Genomic DNA, 18,032 nt, shown 5'->3' with positions numbered 1-18,032 from the left:
AGGAGGAATGGGACAAAATTCCCCCAACTTATTATGGGAAGCTTGTAATATAATATTAATATTTTCTGTAATAATTCTATATTTTCTGCTATAATATTTTCTGTAGATAAGCCCATGGCTATTAGTCTACCTCACACACAACATGAGCAGATTAACTTGGTCAAACATTATCTTTATTATAGACGATCAGAAAGAATGTGTCGGTAACTCTGCATTATAGTACAACTTATTTATTTTCAACGAAAGCCACACAACTAGAGCATAAATGAGTCACTCATCTTTATGCTGACAAATATCACGCTTGACTCGAGTCATTAAACATGAACAAACTGTTATTTTTAACAAAGAAAATACCCCAAATAAAATAGAAAAACAGTAGGCCAAGCGTAAATGAATAAATTAGAGAGCCTAAATAAACTAGCAAATTGAATAAAATAGCTCAGGTCTTAAAAATATGGGTAACCTTTTACCCCTCTGTATCCACAATGTGCATAAATGAGGCGAATACAAATGTTTTTTTCCTCCCTGTAATCTCTCTCATTCAGTTTCTTCTTCACATCAACCAAGAACAACTTAATGTTTCTGAAACTCACTTGAACAGTTTCCTGTGCGTATCAAGAATGGTTCACCACCCAAAGGACATCCAGCCAACTCGACTCAACTGTAGGAAGCATTCGAGTCAACATGGGCCAGCAATCCTGTGGAACGCTTTGGAAACCGTAGTGAGTCCATGTCCCGTCGAATTGAGGCTGTTCTGAGGGCAAAAGGGGTGCAACTCAATACGAGGAAGCTGTTCCTGATGTTTTATACACTCCGTGTATAGACTACGGGCTATCACTTTTCCTCTCCGCTGCGTCCCCCTCCTCTCCCACAAGTAGCCTGTTTTACCCCACGTCACATGCAGTGGCTCGTTTTCATAAAGTGAATATGCCGTTTTGTCACAAAATGATATTGACACATTTGGTTTGATGAAAGCGGACCCACTGACATTCATTTAAATGTATGAAACGTGCAATTGTTTTTAAGGAGCTAAACTATTCAAATATAATTTTGGATACCGTTGGTATTTCACATCTTGTCACACAGATCCGAGACCTGTGGCCACCAAGCTGGATCCGATCTTGGGTCGTTAATCTGGTTTGGGTAGAACCGTGAAGACCAGTGGTGGAAAAGGTACCCAATTATCAGACTTCCGTAAAAGTAAAGATACCTTAATAGAAAATGACTCAAGTAAAAGTAAAAGTCACCCAGTAAAATTCTACTTGAGTAAAAGTATTTGGTTTAAAATGTACTTAAGTATCAACAGTAAAAGTATAAATCATTTCAAATTCCTTATATTAAGCAAACTAGATGGCACCATTTTCTTGTTTTTTTAATTTACGGAAAGTTGCATTTTTACTTTAAGTACTTTACACCATTGGTGAAGACCTCTAGACACTCTTGACCCGAAAACTTTGAAATGCTGTGCAAAGGTGGATTGTGGCCGACCCCAGTCCAAATCACGCTCCATCATTTTGCAACCCCCCCCAGAAGCTTTTTCTCTAATGTAAACACCTCTCTGAAATGAAGTTAAATATCTTATACACAATGTGAGCGACCTTACTGGCCCCCTCAGCCTTTCCAAGTGAGCGTTTTGGATTTGTTTGCGCTGAGGCTTCAGCCAGCATTTGCAAAGAGCAAGACCGGGCTGGAGACGTGCTGGGGTTATGCCATCAGACAAATGCTTATGGAAAGGTTCTTTTCTCCATATCATGGATCTTTATTACTATTCAAATCTTGACATTTTCCCGTTTCTCAAAAACGTCTGCCTTATTGTCTCCCCGTGGGGGGAAAAAACAGAAGGAAAATGTGCAGCCCTCGCTGTTAGATAAAGCTACAGAGCATTTCAAACCAGGAGGAGAGCAGGATCCACACAATATGTGTCCAAGAACACGAGAACAGTGAAGCCCACACTTTCTCTATAATTATACGCTGCTGCCGGTTCACTCTCCTTTGTTCTTCATAACAGGCTGCGTACGAGGGGTGGAGGTGTTGGGAGGGACAGGTTAACCGAAGGAAGAGACATCCTGCAGAAACATGCACAAAGCAACTTCGCAGGATCTGAAGGGATAAACAAGGGCTATGGGAGACGAGTGCTTTGTTTTAAAAGATGTGAGGTGACTGATTGGGACCGTTATCATCTCTTCATCATGTTGCCATCTCGATGCCGTCATTTCCCGAAGATGTGGCTGCGGTTGAAGTTCCCTGGTATTAATAAGGAGTGGGCTTTCTCCAATAGAAGCGTGTGTTCTGTCACAAGGTTGTACTTTGTGAGAGAGGATAACGGCAACCCTACACTCGCTGTCATCCTATCTGGCTTAATTTAGTTTTAAAATGTTTCCCACAAGAAGCACCTCATGTTTAATTGGAAGACTAACGCACACAAATGGGCTGTTAAAGATGGTCCAGCAGAACATTCCGTGTAAAGCACTCATGAACCCAGGCACTTCCAGAGGGCCTGTTGGTTTCCAGTTACAGCTGCTTATTGTACTGTTATAGTATTCTTCTTGGAGCCAGTTGGCTTAGGGGTGCTGAGGAAGTGAGCTGTTCCCCCTCAATGTCCGCTGTGAATATGTTCACATTTCTAACCCCTGAGAGAATAACTTTTTTTTCTCTCACTATAATATGGTCAGAAAGCTCTCTCTCTCTCTCTCTCTCTCTCTCTTCTTCTCTCTTCTCTCTCTCTTGTGTGATTTGTGACTTTCTCTGCCATCACACCACTCTGGAGATGTCACTTCCTTTGGAGCCTATCAACCCATGGCGAGGTTGGTTTCATGGCTGTTCTCATTTGCCTTCCTGCAGAGTGGGCACTGTGGGGTTCGGAGTTGACTACAGCTGTGAGCCTTCATTGGCCCTGTCACTGTCAGATAAAAGTGAGTTTGACTCTGTGGTGGCCATGAAGGCCCAGGCCATATCCCACTCCTCCTCCTCAGTGATGGTGTGTGGTGTCTGAACAGGCCTGGCCAGCACTCTGCCTTATTAACCGGGAGAAGCCGTACGCTTTCTGCCAGCAGGATAAGTGGTAGCATATATGTATTAAATGCGTGGCATTGCAAACAGGGATGGATTTAGTGGATTTTGGAATCATTTCACAATCATCCTGCCAACAAGGTGAATTAGAGGGGGAAAGCTGAGGAGCTGAAAGCGGTCAAAAATTTGAAAAAAATAGGTGCTCATTAGTTAGGATGCAAACAGGCATCATGTTAACAGTGAATTAAATCTCCCGATTCAGCTGAAACGGAGGGTGAAGCACTGTGGCCTGTCTTGCAGCTAATGCTACAGGGCTATAGAGGACGAAAGGCCAAAAGAGAAACAGGGCTTTTTTTGGGGGACAAAATCTTTAATAGGGTTTCATTCATGGGTTTTAATTGGCCTTTTCTTTGGCAGTGGCGTAGAATTCCTTCTTCATCTCATCCCCTGCATAATGAATTACTGCCAATGTCATGCTCTTGTTTAACAGAAGCGAGGTGAGGTGTGCTCTGCTCTCCCTGCCTTTATCTGGGCCATCCTTTTGATGATGTCAGCTCTGCACTCGTAGTGCGCCGAGGCTCAATGACCATATAGTGCATATAGAGTAAGCATATTGTGGATGGAAGAAAAATGAGGACTTGTATAATTTCTAAGCAATTTCACCTTTTCTCATGTAAAACAGGGGCAGCAATCAGGATTTGATAAAATAAAATACTGCCCTTTTGGTGTTTTTCAAAGTCAGGCACTGGGCTTTGGAGAGTGTTTTAAATGAAGATTGATTCGTGTCCAGTTTTCAACTTTTTGTTAGGTTGACTAAGCCTTTTCACTGTTTTCATGGCGCAGTACTGAGGTATCTTTTGTTCAAAACAGCAGTGAACTTCTGTTTTTTGTGGTCAACATTGTTTTTGGAATGTTGCAATTGTCCAGTTGACAGCATATTGACCCCACTTTGTGATACCATCACATTAGTATAATTTTCAGTATCCATATTTAGTGTACTCCATGTGATTGTAAGGGCTTTGATCGTAGTTGGATCTGACAAAACATTCTACCATGACTAACCCTCAGTTGAATCTCTGTGTCATAATTATTCAGAAGAACACTTCAGAGCTGATTTGTTCTCTATCTAAATTAGATCATTATTCATATTTTTCAATTTAGTTCAACAGATTTCTATGATTGAATGATTTTCTGTTTGCGTTTTCTACACTTAGTTGGCTTTCTTAAACAATTATTTTTGTAACGTTTTCAGTAAGCTTCATGAGCATTCTTGGCTTCGCCAAACTGTATTAGTTTCTGCACTTTCGGTACAATGACTTGGATTTCTTGTGTTCTAGCCATGGTTTAATAATCCTTGACCACAAGAAACCAACTCCTAGTGTGTTTTCCCACTATCTCTCTCTGGTCTAGACAGTTGTGAAAGGTGTGTATTCCATTGTACACGAGGGCATACCTTTTGAAATATATTATTTAAAGTGCACTTGCTTGTGGAAAAGATGCTATGCCACTTATTTCCTTCTCAGAGCTATAATGCAGATCAATAGTCATTTATCTCCAAAAGCAATGAAAAGCACGTCTGAGTTGGAGAGCTATATATCTCGTCCCTATGTTAATGGGAAATAATTACAAGATGGTTGACTGTTTCACTGAATGTTTCCCAGTTTGGCTGAACCCTGCATTTACTTAGTCCCTTTAATAGGTCCAAAATATGTATTCCCAATAATGAGGCTTGTATTACATTGTCCAATAATTGCAAGCAGTTTGTTCCTATATCCCTCACGCAAACTGCGCTGAGCGGCTATAGTTCATGTATGCGTTGTGATAGAGCTGTTAACCCACTTTTATCAGGGATATGAACAATGTTCGCCCGTGAGGTCTATCAGCCACAATAATTATTTTATTATGTAAATGAAGCACAAACTATTGTTTCATTAGCAGACTTCCACATTTGAGTCCTCCAGATTAGTATGCAAATCATCTCGTCGGGGTCCTTGCAGGCAGAGGGGATTTTTACAACTCATTTCTTCAGCGGCTAGTTGTTATCTCGCTAATAATGCAATTATAACACCACTGACCTATTATGTGTGCTTGCATAAGCAATGCCGAGTGGCTAGGTGACTATCATTGAAAGGCTTTGTTTTACCCTCATCCGTGACTAACATGTTTTCTACCTGAGCTTTGTTTGCCACTGCCGACGGTCCAAACTCAGTTTTGTCATCTATGCATAGTCACTTTCACTAATCCTACACGTACATATTACCTCAAATAGCCCGACTAACCGGTGCACCCGCACATTGACACCGTACCGGTACAACCTGTATATAGCCTCGCTACCATTACTTTGACTGTTTATGTCATTTTCTTTACTTATCTATTATTTACCTATACCTTTTTTCTTTTTTTTTTACTTAAAAACTGTGCTGTTGGTTAAGGGCTTGTAAGTAAGCATTTCACTGTAAGGTCTACCTTTACCTGTTGTATTCGGCGCACGTGACAAATAAACCTTGATTTGACATGGTTGGGCTTTATTTTGTGCTCCTGGAGTTTAGTTAAGTGTCACTGAATTAAACGGAAAACAACAACACTTCTAGAGACAAAGATGATAAATGCTTGAAAGTCTATCAGAATACCCAGGTCAGAGATGCACAGGTGCCAGGGACTGCCAGACTGTCTGTGTGCGTGCGTGCAGATTGTGTTGTGGGGTGGCAGACTGGTTTTCCTGGCAGAACAAAGGAGAGAGGAGAAGGTGTTTGCTAAGACGTGGGCTGGAGGGTGGCTCTGCTGCCTCTGCCTGTGTGTGTGGGCAGACAGTTTCACACACATTAGTCCCTCAGTGCCATGCATCCAACAGGCCGTCTCATCTCCCTTTTCATGGAGAAGTCAAACTCATTACAACCTATAGTACTCTCATAAAGTAGATTCATGCACGGGAAATGTAAACTCATCCAGAAGAGGGACGAAATGATTGTCAGTAACGGAAAATGTAACATTGGTTTATATACAGATGTTGAGTGGAGGTATTTCTCTGAAACGTTATAGCAAAAATGCACATTCCATGTTCATGACCGAACCAGTTTGTTCATGGGCACTCATGCGTTACACTGCAGTGTTTGCTGAGTTTATATGTCCTGCAGCCGTTTTTGGGTTGTACTGTATTTGGGAGAATTGTGTTAATCTCACTATTGGTGACATTAGGCTGCAGTGATGGGGTGAAGTGATTTAACAACTACATTCAGGGAAAGATGTAGGTATGGCAATGTAAATGGCGTTTCTGTTCAGAGAAGTAAGCATCACATTAATGTAACTCCTTGTGGTAAGCCATCTCCAGTTGCTGGGAGTAATCTAGACCATACCAAGGCCTCTGTCACATTCACTAGGCGGCAGGAAGAGGGACTCGCATGTTTTTGATGTAGTAAAGGAAGCCCTGGTGCAACAAGGGCCTTTATTTTGTCAGTTGCAGCTATCCAGATTTGCATATTGAAGCTGAGCAAGATTGGTAGAAATGGAAGGATATTCTTATAAGTGATAAATGGTTTTCGGTGCTGCAAGGCGTTTGCATTTGCATGTATTTGATCTACGGTAGCTGTCCAGTCACAAAACCAGCACGGGCTGTGTTGAGTCATCACCTTCAAAACTGGGGATTAAACAGCTCTAAGTTGACAGAAAGTTAGTAAAGGCATATTTCGGGATTTTGGCAATTAAGCCCTTTATCTATCTACTCCCCCAGAGTCAGATGAACTCGTGGATACCATTTTAATGTGTCTGCATTCAGTTTGAGGAAGATGCTAACTAGTATTAGCGCAATTGCTAACTAGTATTAGCGCAATTGCTAACTAGCATGTTAATTATTACCATAGACTTCCAGTCATTACCATTACACTATTATGAGTTCATGTGTCTCTGGGGAAGTAGATAAAGGGATTCATTGCCAAAATCCTGAAGAATCCCTTTATTTCTGAATCACTCAGTCAGTAATGTGATTTTGCTCTCTGTCAATGTTAAATTCCTGTATTACTCAGGATATGTTGTCCAGGGACATCCTGCCTGGAAGTGACTGTAGTTTGATTTGTTCTCAATTCTAAGATGTAGTTTCAATTCTAGTCTATGTTTTGGGCTTATTCCACCGCGCTTTAATTAACCATTGGAAATATGAGTCAACTGCAATACCGAGTGCCCACTTGATGTTTCCTCTGTAATTACTGGTGTTTGTGTTCAATGTAGATGCTTTTGAGGTTATGCTATCTTAGACAACACAGTGTATCATCCTGTGGGGGATTTGAATATTATTTATTTTAGCTACAACCCTCTGGTAGCCAGTGTTAATTAGCATCTACCTTTGTCCTGGAATTTAAAATGCAAATTATGATATTTCTGTGTGCCATCACTCAGAGGTTTGAAAGATCAGCGGTTGTACCCAGATAGGGTGACCTTTTTCCATTTGTGAAGAACTTTCTCTTGGTAATGAGCAGAGAGGTACAGGTCATTTATATGCGCCTTTCCGGTCATTGGGATTTTAACCTACAGTTAACCGTGTTCAAATTTGACCATTAAATATAGACCTGGCATTTCATATACATAGCTTGCTAGAAAACTCAAGAGGAAGAATACTGCTGAACACAATCCCTTTTCTCTTAAAACTGAGAAACTCTTTCTCAACAACCAATAATTCATCCAGAGGACCTGGAATGAGTATCTCCTCCCATAAGTCACCAGTGACCTCAGGTGGAATTGGCTACACGTATTAGGCACCCATGTCAAAGTCATTAGAGGCCTGTCTCTCCTCTCTGCTCTGGTCAGGCCCTGTGACATGTCGACTTCCAGGTAGGGTCTCAGGAGGGCCTTTGTTTATGCACACCATCTCACAAATGACTGGCTCTGAGTTAAGCCTGAAACTGAAAAAGGGGAGCACTGTGTGACTGAGCTGTCTGGTGGCATGGCCTCCTCTTGCCTACTCAGTTGTCAGAGCTTAGCACATGCTGCATTACCCAATGGAGGAGACTCTCGGTAGGAAGGAAGGGGGATAGAAGGCCTATACTGCCCTGGCTGGTGATCAGAGGTACCACTGGGCTCACCTGTTGCAATTGGTGACAATTCATTAGTAAATTAATAAAGGGCACAATGTTATTAACCGGGAATATGGAATTAGCTGAAAAAATGACCTCATGTTTTTCTCTTTGTCCTTCCAGGTGGCTGTACGTTTGACGATGGCCCAGCCCAGTGTGACTACCAGCAGGATCCCTACGATGACTTTGACTGGACCCATGTCAGCGCACAGGAGGTGCCATACTTATCGTCTGAACTACCTCAAGGTGAGACTCTCTGCCACCATGTCCATGAAATGGACGCTGTCCCCTCCCTGCAATGTGTTAGCAAACATGACCAAGGCCACTACACCAGGTTCCCAACACCTGCTATGTAAAAAAACAACATTTTTTAGACTCATTTTTCTCCTCTCCAGTGTAAATGCCAAAAGCTGAAACAAAAGCAACACAGTTAACTTTGCCCTGCACATTTAGCCACAAATGTAATCTATTTAGTGCTTCCATCGTAAAAACAAGCGACAAAGAATATTGGGCTAATGTGTAAACTCACCAGAGTAAGTGGAGGAGCTAATGAGGGAACTGCAGACAGCTGCTCGTTTTGGAGACAAGGAAGGAAGGTGAAACGATGGATAGTGTCGTGTCTTTGGCTATGCCAAATTAAGTGATATGACATGCTATTCTATAAAATAATTTCTCCGTAATTAATATTACCTGATTGAGCTAATCATGTAAATGTAATTAACTAGAGTCGGGCACCACAAAATAATATTTATAGAGCTGTTATCTTCAGAATAAACTCTTAAAGACCTAGTAATATTTTACATCAATAGCAGTTAATATTAATCGTCATCTTAATTCAGTCTCATCTGAAAGTTGTAAATTCTTGGTTATCTGCACGAACCCTGGCTAACAAGTTGAATCAGTAATACAAAATTGGGTTTAATTATGTATTTACTAAATACCGAACTAATCACACAGAATTACACATACACATATTTAAATCATAACTTGATTACAAATTACGTCATAAAGGAAAACGTCCCTAGCGGGCGGAATACATATGACAGCTGGTTACACAAAAGAAAAGGGGCTGGGTTTGAGTGAAAGAGTGGGAAAACTGAGGAACAAAGGGCGAAGCTGTGCTATCGTAAATACAGTATCTTATGCATTCTAAATTACCGCCCATTTGGAAAAGGAAAATGCAATAAATATTTACTCTGAGCTGCGTTTCGGTAGGTTGGTGGTAGATGGAAGGCCGTGTTGCCCAACCGAGTCCTTTGTCCTTTGAAGAATGTCTCTGCTGGTAAATTGAATATGTTGTGGTAATACAAATACAGTGTGTGGTAGACGGGATACTCTGTTTGTTCCTTCCTAACCCTCGTTTGCAGCGGCTGTTGCTAATTCAAAGGCGAGGAGGTATCACTTCTGTAATGAATAAGAGTTCAAAGTTCATACCATTCTCAACCAAAGCTCACGCTGATGTTGGCTTCGTTATGTCGTTATTATCTGAACCATTCTGACATCGGACCGTCGTCCTCACGTCCTCGGAACAGATGGTTATATTGTCGTCAAGGCTTTATATAGGAAGGGAGAGGAGGGCGTGTTTGAAAAGTTGTATAGCTCATGTCCCTTCACAGGGGCGGGCCCCTGATTGAGCAGAGCCCAATCTTATGAAAATCCAAATCTCACATTTTAGAAGCTAAAATCACATTTCATCCCATCACAAATAATTTCATATTCAAACATTTAAATTGAACAACAATTCCATGTGAATCTGATAACTCTGTGTAGACTTTCCACTGTAGAGTTTGTCATCTTATCATTGATGAGAATGTCCCAGATGACAACCGAACTGACATCATATTCATTAAGTACCACCACATACGTTCAATTGGTCGGATAACCAGAATATTGTTCATTTCCCCCCACCTTCTGATGTTCCCAGAATTTCTATGTTAACCAAGGGTTTTGCAAATGTAACATCAGTAGGATAGAGAGAGAGGAAAAAGGGGGGAAGAGGTATTTATGACTGTCATAAACCTACCCCCAGGCCAACGTCATGACAATAGGTAGAAGGAAATTCATTTCAGGGCCTTGCGTCTTATTCTCCATCTTTGTTACTACCCCAAAATACAGTTTCGCAAATTATAAGAATGAAATAAGTCATTTAATTTCCCGAGGAGAGAGAAAAAGCTTTGTGCTCGGCAGCGAAAAAAATGTATATTTAGGTTTGAAGACTGTCCAACACAATTAAGGTTTTTAAATAAGATCAGGGAAAGCAGTGTGGTAAGTGGAGACGTGGGCCCTGTGACCTTGTCCATTCACCTCTACACAGTTTAATCACTTGTTTTTTTAGACAGGATTGATATGGGTAGGAATTTAAAGCATTTCACTTTCAGCAAAATTTCCCAATTTAGTAAGAAATTAGGTAATTAATCATGCAAGGGAACAGAAAAGGTCATCAGCAGATTGTCTGAAAAAGGTTGTGTCCCATTACAATGTTACACAATGAGGCGGCATTTGTCTGGCCCAAAATTGATGGCTGGGTACTTTGTTTTTTTACTGTAAGCTATAAAAATAGAGTCGCACTCTCTCTCTCTCTCTCTCTCTGTATATAAACTCCCTGTTATTTATTGGGTAAACCACCAACGTTTCGGCATCACTCTGCCTTCTTCAGGGTGGCACTTTTTATGACACGACTTGACCGGAAACCAGAGGTATCTGGTTTAAACTTATTTTGATATATTTACATTGTCTTTTGTGAGGTAAGAAATTAGAGGAGGATTATTATGTGTTAACCTCTTTAGGGTAGGGGGCAGCATTCGGAATTTTGGATGAAAAGCATGCCCAAATTAAATGGCCTGCTACTCGGGCCCAGAAGATATGATATGCATATAACTGGTAGAAAACATTCTAAAGTTTTCAAAACTGTTAAAATTGTGTCTGTGAGTATAACAGAACTGATTTGGCAGGCGAAAATCTGACAAAAAATCCATTCAGGAAGTATTTTTGATTTTTTTGTTGTAGTTTACTATTCAATGCCATTACAGTATCCATTGACTTAGGACTCAGTTTGCAGTTCCTATGCCTTCCACTAGATGTCAACAGTCTTTAGAAATGGTTTCAGGCTTGTATTCTTATAAATGAGGGAGTAAGACTAGTTGAATGAGTGGACGCTGACGTGTCACAGAGCTTTTTCATGCGCAATCCCGAGAGAGTCCGTTTCTTGTTTACCCTTTATATTGATGACGTTATTGTCCGGTTGAAATATTATAGATAATTTAGGCTAAAAACAACCTGAGGATTGAATATAGACATCGTTTGACATGTTTCTGTGAACTTTACGGATACAATTTGGATTTTGTGTCTGCCTGTTTTGACTGTGTTTGAGCCTGTGGATTACTGAAGAAAACGCGCAAACAAAAGGTTTTTGGATATAAAGAGACTTCATTGAACAAAAGGAACATTTTATTGAGTAAATGAATGTCTGCGTGCCACCATGTGAAGATTATCAAAGGTAAGGAGTTCATTTTAGCTCTATTTCTGAGTTTTGTAATGCTTCTGTTTGGCTGTTTACGGTTTGTAATAATTTGTCAACTGGGCTATGTTCTGGGCTAGGTATATTCTGGTCTAGGTATGCTTTTGCCGAAAAACATTTTATAAATCTGACACCGTGGTTGGATTAACAAGAAGTTAATCTTTAAACCTATGTAAAATATGTTTTGTTTTCTGAATTTTTAGAATGATAATTTCTGTATTTGAACTTGGCGCTCTGCAATCTCACTGGATGTTGGCCAGATGGGACGCTAACTTCCCACATACCCTAGAGAGGTTTTAACAGATGGCATGAGAAAATCACAATAGCATAGCCACATGTCAAACACTGCTAGTTTTGGCGCTGAGGAGATTTTGTCTTTACTCTGTCATCCTCCAACAATGTTTTTTGTTGTTGTTTTCATTTGTTCCTTTGTGCCAGTTTTACTGTATGTCAGTTATGATGAATTACCGAGTTTTTCAGGTAGAGATGGAACGGCGAACAGTATAGCAGATGTTCCTTTTAATCTAAAGAGGAGGGATGAGATTCCATTCCAATGGGAATTAGCTCCATTAACGGGCCTCGCTATTGTTTGAAAACACGCAACGGCAGTGATAATGAAATAAAGTGATTGCTTCATTGATCATGACTTCAAAAGTGAATGAAAGCAGATGGAATGATTGTCTTGTGAGCGGAAATAAAGCCTTACCTTTCTATACAGCTCGTCTTGGAAAGGTTAGGAGGGACCCGTGTACTGACTAAGTACAATATAGCTGAGATCCTCCATTTTAATGGGTGAAAGGACATGGGGTTGACTGCAGGACCACTGTCTACCCCCCTCCAACAAAACAAATAGAGCTCCAGCATGATTTGATCAGCCTCCAATGTTTCCCAGCTAGCAACCAGATCCCGCAAATGGAATAAGCTTCATCATAAAGTAGCTTAACATACTTTCTCAGCCAGGGAGGATGAAAAGCAGACACATCAGGGAGTTTCCATGACAAGATAACAAGTGCTATTTACCCTGCAGAAACCTCCCGTTCCTTATCTCTGAAACCATGTTTGATTGACATTTTGGGAAAGGTTCAGTCCAAGAACACTTTTTCTAAACGGCATTCTCAACACTGTAGAACAAATGCTTGAGACTCCCTCGATCAATATTCATTTGGAGCTGTGCTTATAATTTGGTCCTGGTGGGGTTAGGCTTGGCTCAGACTTGCTTGGCCCAGTGCCAGTGTCAGGCCCTGTTGGTCTATTAAGCCTCCCATTGGAAAGGCTGAGTGGGTGTACGGCACTGACTGCACCAGTGTGTCAAACCTCACGCCTCTCTCTCTGAGTACCAGCGCTCTTGGTTAGGCCTACACCTCTCCTGCCAATCAGTAGAGGCTGATCACTAATGTGGGGCAGGGCAGTGTATAACAAGGTGAAGCCTGATTTTTTTTTTTTTTCTTCTTTTCACTGTTAGATTAGAGAGTCCTAATAGGGAATAGCAGGGTTTGAATTGCCATGATTTTTATGCCATGCAAAAGCAGGAGATGTTGTTTTGGCATATCAGGCTCTCTCTCTGTTTCCTTTGTAACTCACAAGACTGTTCTGTCAGCGGTTGAGGCCATGATGGGTGACAGCCATCTTGTGCACTGGCATGAATCTGATGACAGCCATCTTGTGGACTGGCATGAATCTGATGACAGCCATCTTGTGGACTGCATTCATCCTCTGGATACCTGACGTTGATGTGAAGGAAACACATCCACTCTAAAAGCCATATTTAAAAATATATATATTCCTTTCTTTAATATTCTGCCTTTGGATGAGTAATTGTAAAGTAATAGGAAAGGAAATGATCCAGAATGTTGGCATTATGTTTCACCCCCCAGTTGCGTACCGGCAGGGGAAATTACTTGTTATATTCATTTATTGTACATGTATTGTACGCCTAAATCTAGCAACAATGTTCTCACCCTTTTTAGTCTTTCTCAAATTGTTGTTTTTCTAAGCTTTTCGAAACATTGGATAGAAGGATAGAAAATAAGTCGTAGAAATGTAAGGAGTCTGCAGTTTGCAGAGGGTTTGTGTGTAGTTGTGTTGGTAAAGTACTATCGTCTGTTTAACACCTGCTTTCTTCATTGTAACTTCCCAGCCCAACTCTGTGGTTGTGCCTTTTAATAAGCCTTTGGGAGATGCCCATTTCAGGATTTATGTTTGTGGTCTGGCATCTAGTTGTTGTGTGTAGTCATCATCTTGGAGTTCCTTGAAAGATTGTATTTACATTTTCTGTAGGCTCTAGTCACCCAATGAACTTATTCCATATGGTCATTAAAATTACACTTCCCCGACATGCTACTTCCTCTGTTTCAAACTCACATCAGATCCAATAACATTAGATGCGCTCACATCAGATCCTTACAAATGTACCAAGATCACCAAAAGAAACGGGTTAGAGTTTTCCTCTTGTTTCAGAATGGTTTGCTTGGGTTGTTTTTGGCTGGGATCATCGGTTGTTTGTCTAAGGGATCGATGTATGACAGGAGTGGATTGTAGAGATCTGTGAAACCTCTGTGTGTGTGTGTGTGTGTGATAGGTTGGTTGGTTGTGGAGGAGTGATGTGAGGATCCGTCATTGTCTCTCCTATACTGCTCCATGCTTCTCTCATGTGCTTCTCAGCCAGCACTGCAGTTCAGCTCGGCTCCAGCTCCGGCTCCACCGTCATTAGTTTCAGCTCTTGATTAAACACCGTTGCCAATCACCAGTGTTGGGAAGTAGTGAACTACATTTAGTTTAACTAGTAATTTAATAACATTTTGCTGTAGCTTGGTGGTAGTTGAACTAAATTCAAATCTTAATAGTTACTTACCTGCCATATAGCGGTGAAGCTAACTACTAACTACTGAAACTACACACTCTGATTTGTTGCTAAAATCAAATATGGGTGAAGTAGGCCTTTCTTTTTCGACATCAGACCTGCCTAATTTTCACGTGTGTGCCTAGTTCTCTCCTTTTGTGTTGAATAGGATAAATGACACATTCTGTTAACATCTGACTCCAGAGTGATCTGTTCTTGCAATTTGTAGTCTATGACATTTCAGATTAAGATATGATAATCGTCATTTCTATTAAGTAAGCTGTATTTTTCTTAAGGGTAGATTAACTTCTTCCAGTGTGAAGTAGTTGGTAACTATAAACTACATTTTCAGAGCAGCTTCCCAAACACTGCCAATCACCATATTAGAATAACCCAGATGCATAAAATAAACACAGCTCCCTCTCCCTGGTGTTAAAAAGCCTGTCTGAATCAGGCGATATGGCCTATTAGGAGCTCAGTTGGGTCTTCCTTGCAATCTGATCGCTCTGGCATTAACAGAGAGACTTCTAGCCTGCTTTCCCTTTGTTCCAGACAAACATGTCTTTTTCTTCTTCTCCCCTCTCGCACTGCTTCTACGACTCGTGATCAACTGTATAAATTGATAGAAAGAGGAGAGGAGATTGTGTTCGTTTCGCTCAAACAAAGTGGCTCTGCTTTTGCATGGCTATCGGGTTTCACTACAAACGGCACCAGGCATCTGCTTTTGATCTGCAGCTCAATTCTGAAAAGTCTGTGTCGGGTCGGATATGAGTGATGATGTGCTTGTTTGCTTAAGTCTTAACGTGATGCATTAAAACACAATTTTATAAACCCGTTGGCTCACACTTCTTAAACTACTTTCAAAGTAAATTGAATTTACATAAATTAATTATTTGTGTAATGTTGAATTATGATCAAGAATGTAATCAGCCACTGGTCCAGAGAGGGAAATCATCACAGCTGTCAATGCCCCCCCCGCCTTTTGAGAATCTCATATTTCAGCCTAGTTTATTTGGCCCATGTTGATGTAGACTGATAGCAGGCTGGGTTCATGAGAGAAAGGGAGAGCCCTAAGGATTGGAGCTCTGAGTGAGATAACAGGCTTAGGCCTTCCCCTGTTCCCCAGGCCAAGGGCTTTATCAGATCCAATGTTCTGGAGCTATGCAGAGGAATACCACCACAGCACTAGTCTGTGGCACTTGCTCCCCAAACACTGTAGAGAAGCCAGTGTTTTGTGGCAGTGCACCACTGTACTCAACTTAACACCAGGGTTTGGCCCGACCTTAATTGCAGGTTGTTGTTTTTGGGGAGAAATTTGTAATCTGTCGTAAAAGCGGTAGTTGAGGGGAGGCCTGGTTTCTGGTGTTTTCAGCTGTGGTTTAAGAGTGGACCCAGCTGCATCCTAAAACACTGCTTATGAATCTGAGAAGGGTTCTGGCCTTGATGTCATTGATGGATTTAACAGATTTAGCCTTTGGTGAGACACATTGGAGAAAAACTAACCCTTGCTTGATCTTGGTTTGTCATGGTTCTCCCGACATCAAATATGGAATCAACCATAAAACAGACAACATATTTACAAGACCCTTACCAATTTGCATTGAGACACGAGGCCATTCATGAGTAATATGATACAGTGAAACCCCATCTGGTCATTTCACAAAGCCTCATTATCCCTGACCCCGATCGCCAGGTCGTTTAGGACCTGGTTTGATAAACAGGTGTTTAACCAACAATTATCACAACGAGGAAGGGCCATAGGGGTAAAAAGCTGCTCACATTCTCTGAGAAATAGTCTTTGTGATGCAGATTGGAGACCAGTGGCTATGAAATGGGCAGAAATTGGTTCCCTGAGGTGTTTCCTGAGGTGATTCTCAAGTGGCACAGGGGTCTAAGACACTGCATCTCAGTGCTAGAGGCGTCACTACAGACCCTGCTTCGATCCTGGGCCGTATCACAACCAGCTGTGATTGGGAATCCCATAAGGCGGCGCACAATTGGCACAGTGTCGTCCGGTTTAGGGGGGAGTTTGGCCGGAGAAGGCTGTCATTGTAAATACTGGTATGTTCTTAACTGACTTGCCAAGTTAAATTAGTATTGTTTTTTTTAAATGGCTTCGAGGGCTACCTCAGAAATGGTTTTCAACACTGTTGCTCTGAACACACCTTTCACCTAATTGAGAGTGCGGGGTTGTGAAATAAATACATGCAGGCTAACTGAGTTTATTATTGCTGTACGATTATTGCCCTCTCTGGAAAAAAAAAAGTCAAAGGATTTTTAATAGGGAAAAAATAAGTCTGGATTTTGTTCATCTTTGGACGTCTTTGTTTGAGCTTTAGTGGGGAAGTGAAATAAATAAATAAAATCATAGATGTGTGTAATAGAACTGCCAACAGCTTTTGGATCTAGCTCTTTTTCCGTTTCTTTAGTTTTTTTGTGTGAAAGCTTGATGATCTTGCTCTCGTAAAGAATGCATGAGAGGGAAACAGACACGTTTTTTTTTTGAGGCCTCATGTTTATTTTGTACCTTGATGAGAAACACACTGCCTGGCTTGGAAGGGTTCGTCAGGGAGGTGGGAGGAGGGGTTAGTGGGGGAGGGTGAGAAACACACTGCCTGGCTTGGAAGGGTTCGTCAGGGAGGTGGGAGGAGGGGTTAGCGGGGGAGGGTGAGAAACACACTGCCTGGCTTGGAAGGGTTTGTCAGGGAGGTGGGAGGAGGGGTTAGTGGGGGAGGGTGAGAAACACACTGCCTGGCTTGGAAGGGTTCGTCAGGGAGGTGGGAGGAGGGTTTAGTGGGGGAGGGTGAGAAACACACTGCCTGGCTTGGAAGGGTTCGTCAGGGAGGTGGGAGGAGGGGTTAGTGGGGGAGGGTGAGAAACACACTGCCTGGCTTGGAAGGGTTTGTCAGGGAGGTGGGAGGAGGGGTTAGTGGGGGAGGGTGAGAAACACTGCCTGGCTTGGAAGGGTTCGTCAAGGAGGTGGGAGGAGGGGTTAGTGGGGGAGGGTGAAAAACACACTGCCTGGCTTGGAAGGGTTCGTCAGGGAGGTGGGAGGAGGGGTTAGTGGGGGAGGGTGAGAAACACTGCCTGGCTTGGAAGGGTTCGTCAGGGAGGTGGGAGGAGGGGTTAGTGGGGGAGGGTGAGAAACACTGCCTGGCTTGGAAGGGTTCGTCAGGGAGGTGGGAGGAGGGGTTAGTGGGGGAGGCTGAGAAACACACTGCCTGGCTTGGAAGGGTTCGTCAGGGAGGTGGGAGGAGGGGTTAGTGGGGGAGGGTGAGAAACACACTGCCTGGCTTGGAAGGGTTTGTCAGGGAGGTGGGAGGAGGGGTTAGTGGGGGAGGGTGAGAAACACACTGCCTGGCTTGGAAGGGTTCGTCAGGGAGGTGGGAGGAGGGGTTAGTGGGGGAGGGTGAGAAACACACTGCCTGGCTTGGAAGGGTTTGTCAGGGAGGTGGGAGGAGGGGTTAGTGGGGGAGGGTGAGAAACACTGCCTGGCTTGGAAGGGTTCGTCAAGGAGGTGGGAGGAGGGGTTAGTGGGGGAGGGTGAAAAACACACTGCCTGGCTTGGAAGGGTTCGTCAGGGAGGTGGGAGGAGGGGTTAGTG

At 42.3% G+C, this 18,032-nt stretch overlaps 1 protein-coding gene across 12 annotated transcripts in view; it reads left to right on the top strand.

Moving 5' to 3' along the window:
* LOC118386835 (receptor-type tyrosine-protein phosphatase kappa) overlaps positions 1–18,032 on the top strand; it is a 156,049-nt gene that overhangs the window by 39,763 nt on the left and 98,254 nt on the right. For all 12 annotated transcript variants that reach the window (XM_052523513.1, XM_052523512.1, XM_052523514.1 and 9 more), the window contains exon 2: positions 8,196–8,318. In XM_052523513.1, coding sequence (XP_052379473.1) covers positions 8,196–8,318 — 123 coding nt within the window. The remainder of the gene's footprint in view (positions 1–8,195; positions 8,319–18,032) is intronic.

Source organism: Oncorhynchus keta, chromosome 8 (assembly GCF_023373465.1).
Source record: "Oncorhynchus keta strain PuntledgeMale-10-30-2019 chromosome 8, Oket_V2, whole genome shotgun sequence".
Taxonomy (NCBI): domain Eukaryota; kingdom Metazoa; phylum Chordata; class Actinopteri; order Salmoniformes; family Salmonidae; genus Oncorhynchus; species Oncorhynchus keta.
Note: the sequence above shows the minus strand (reverse complement) of the source record. Positions and strands in the feature narration are given on the sequence as shown.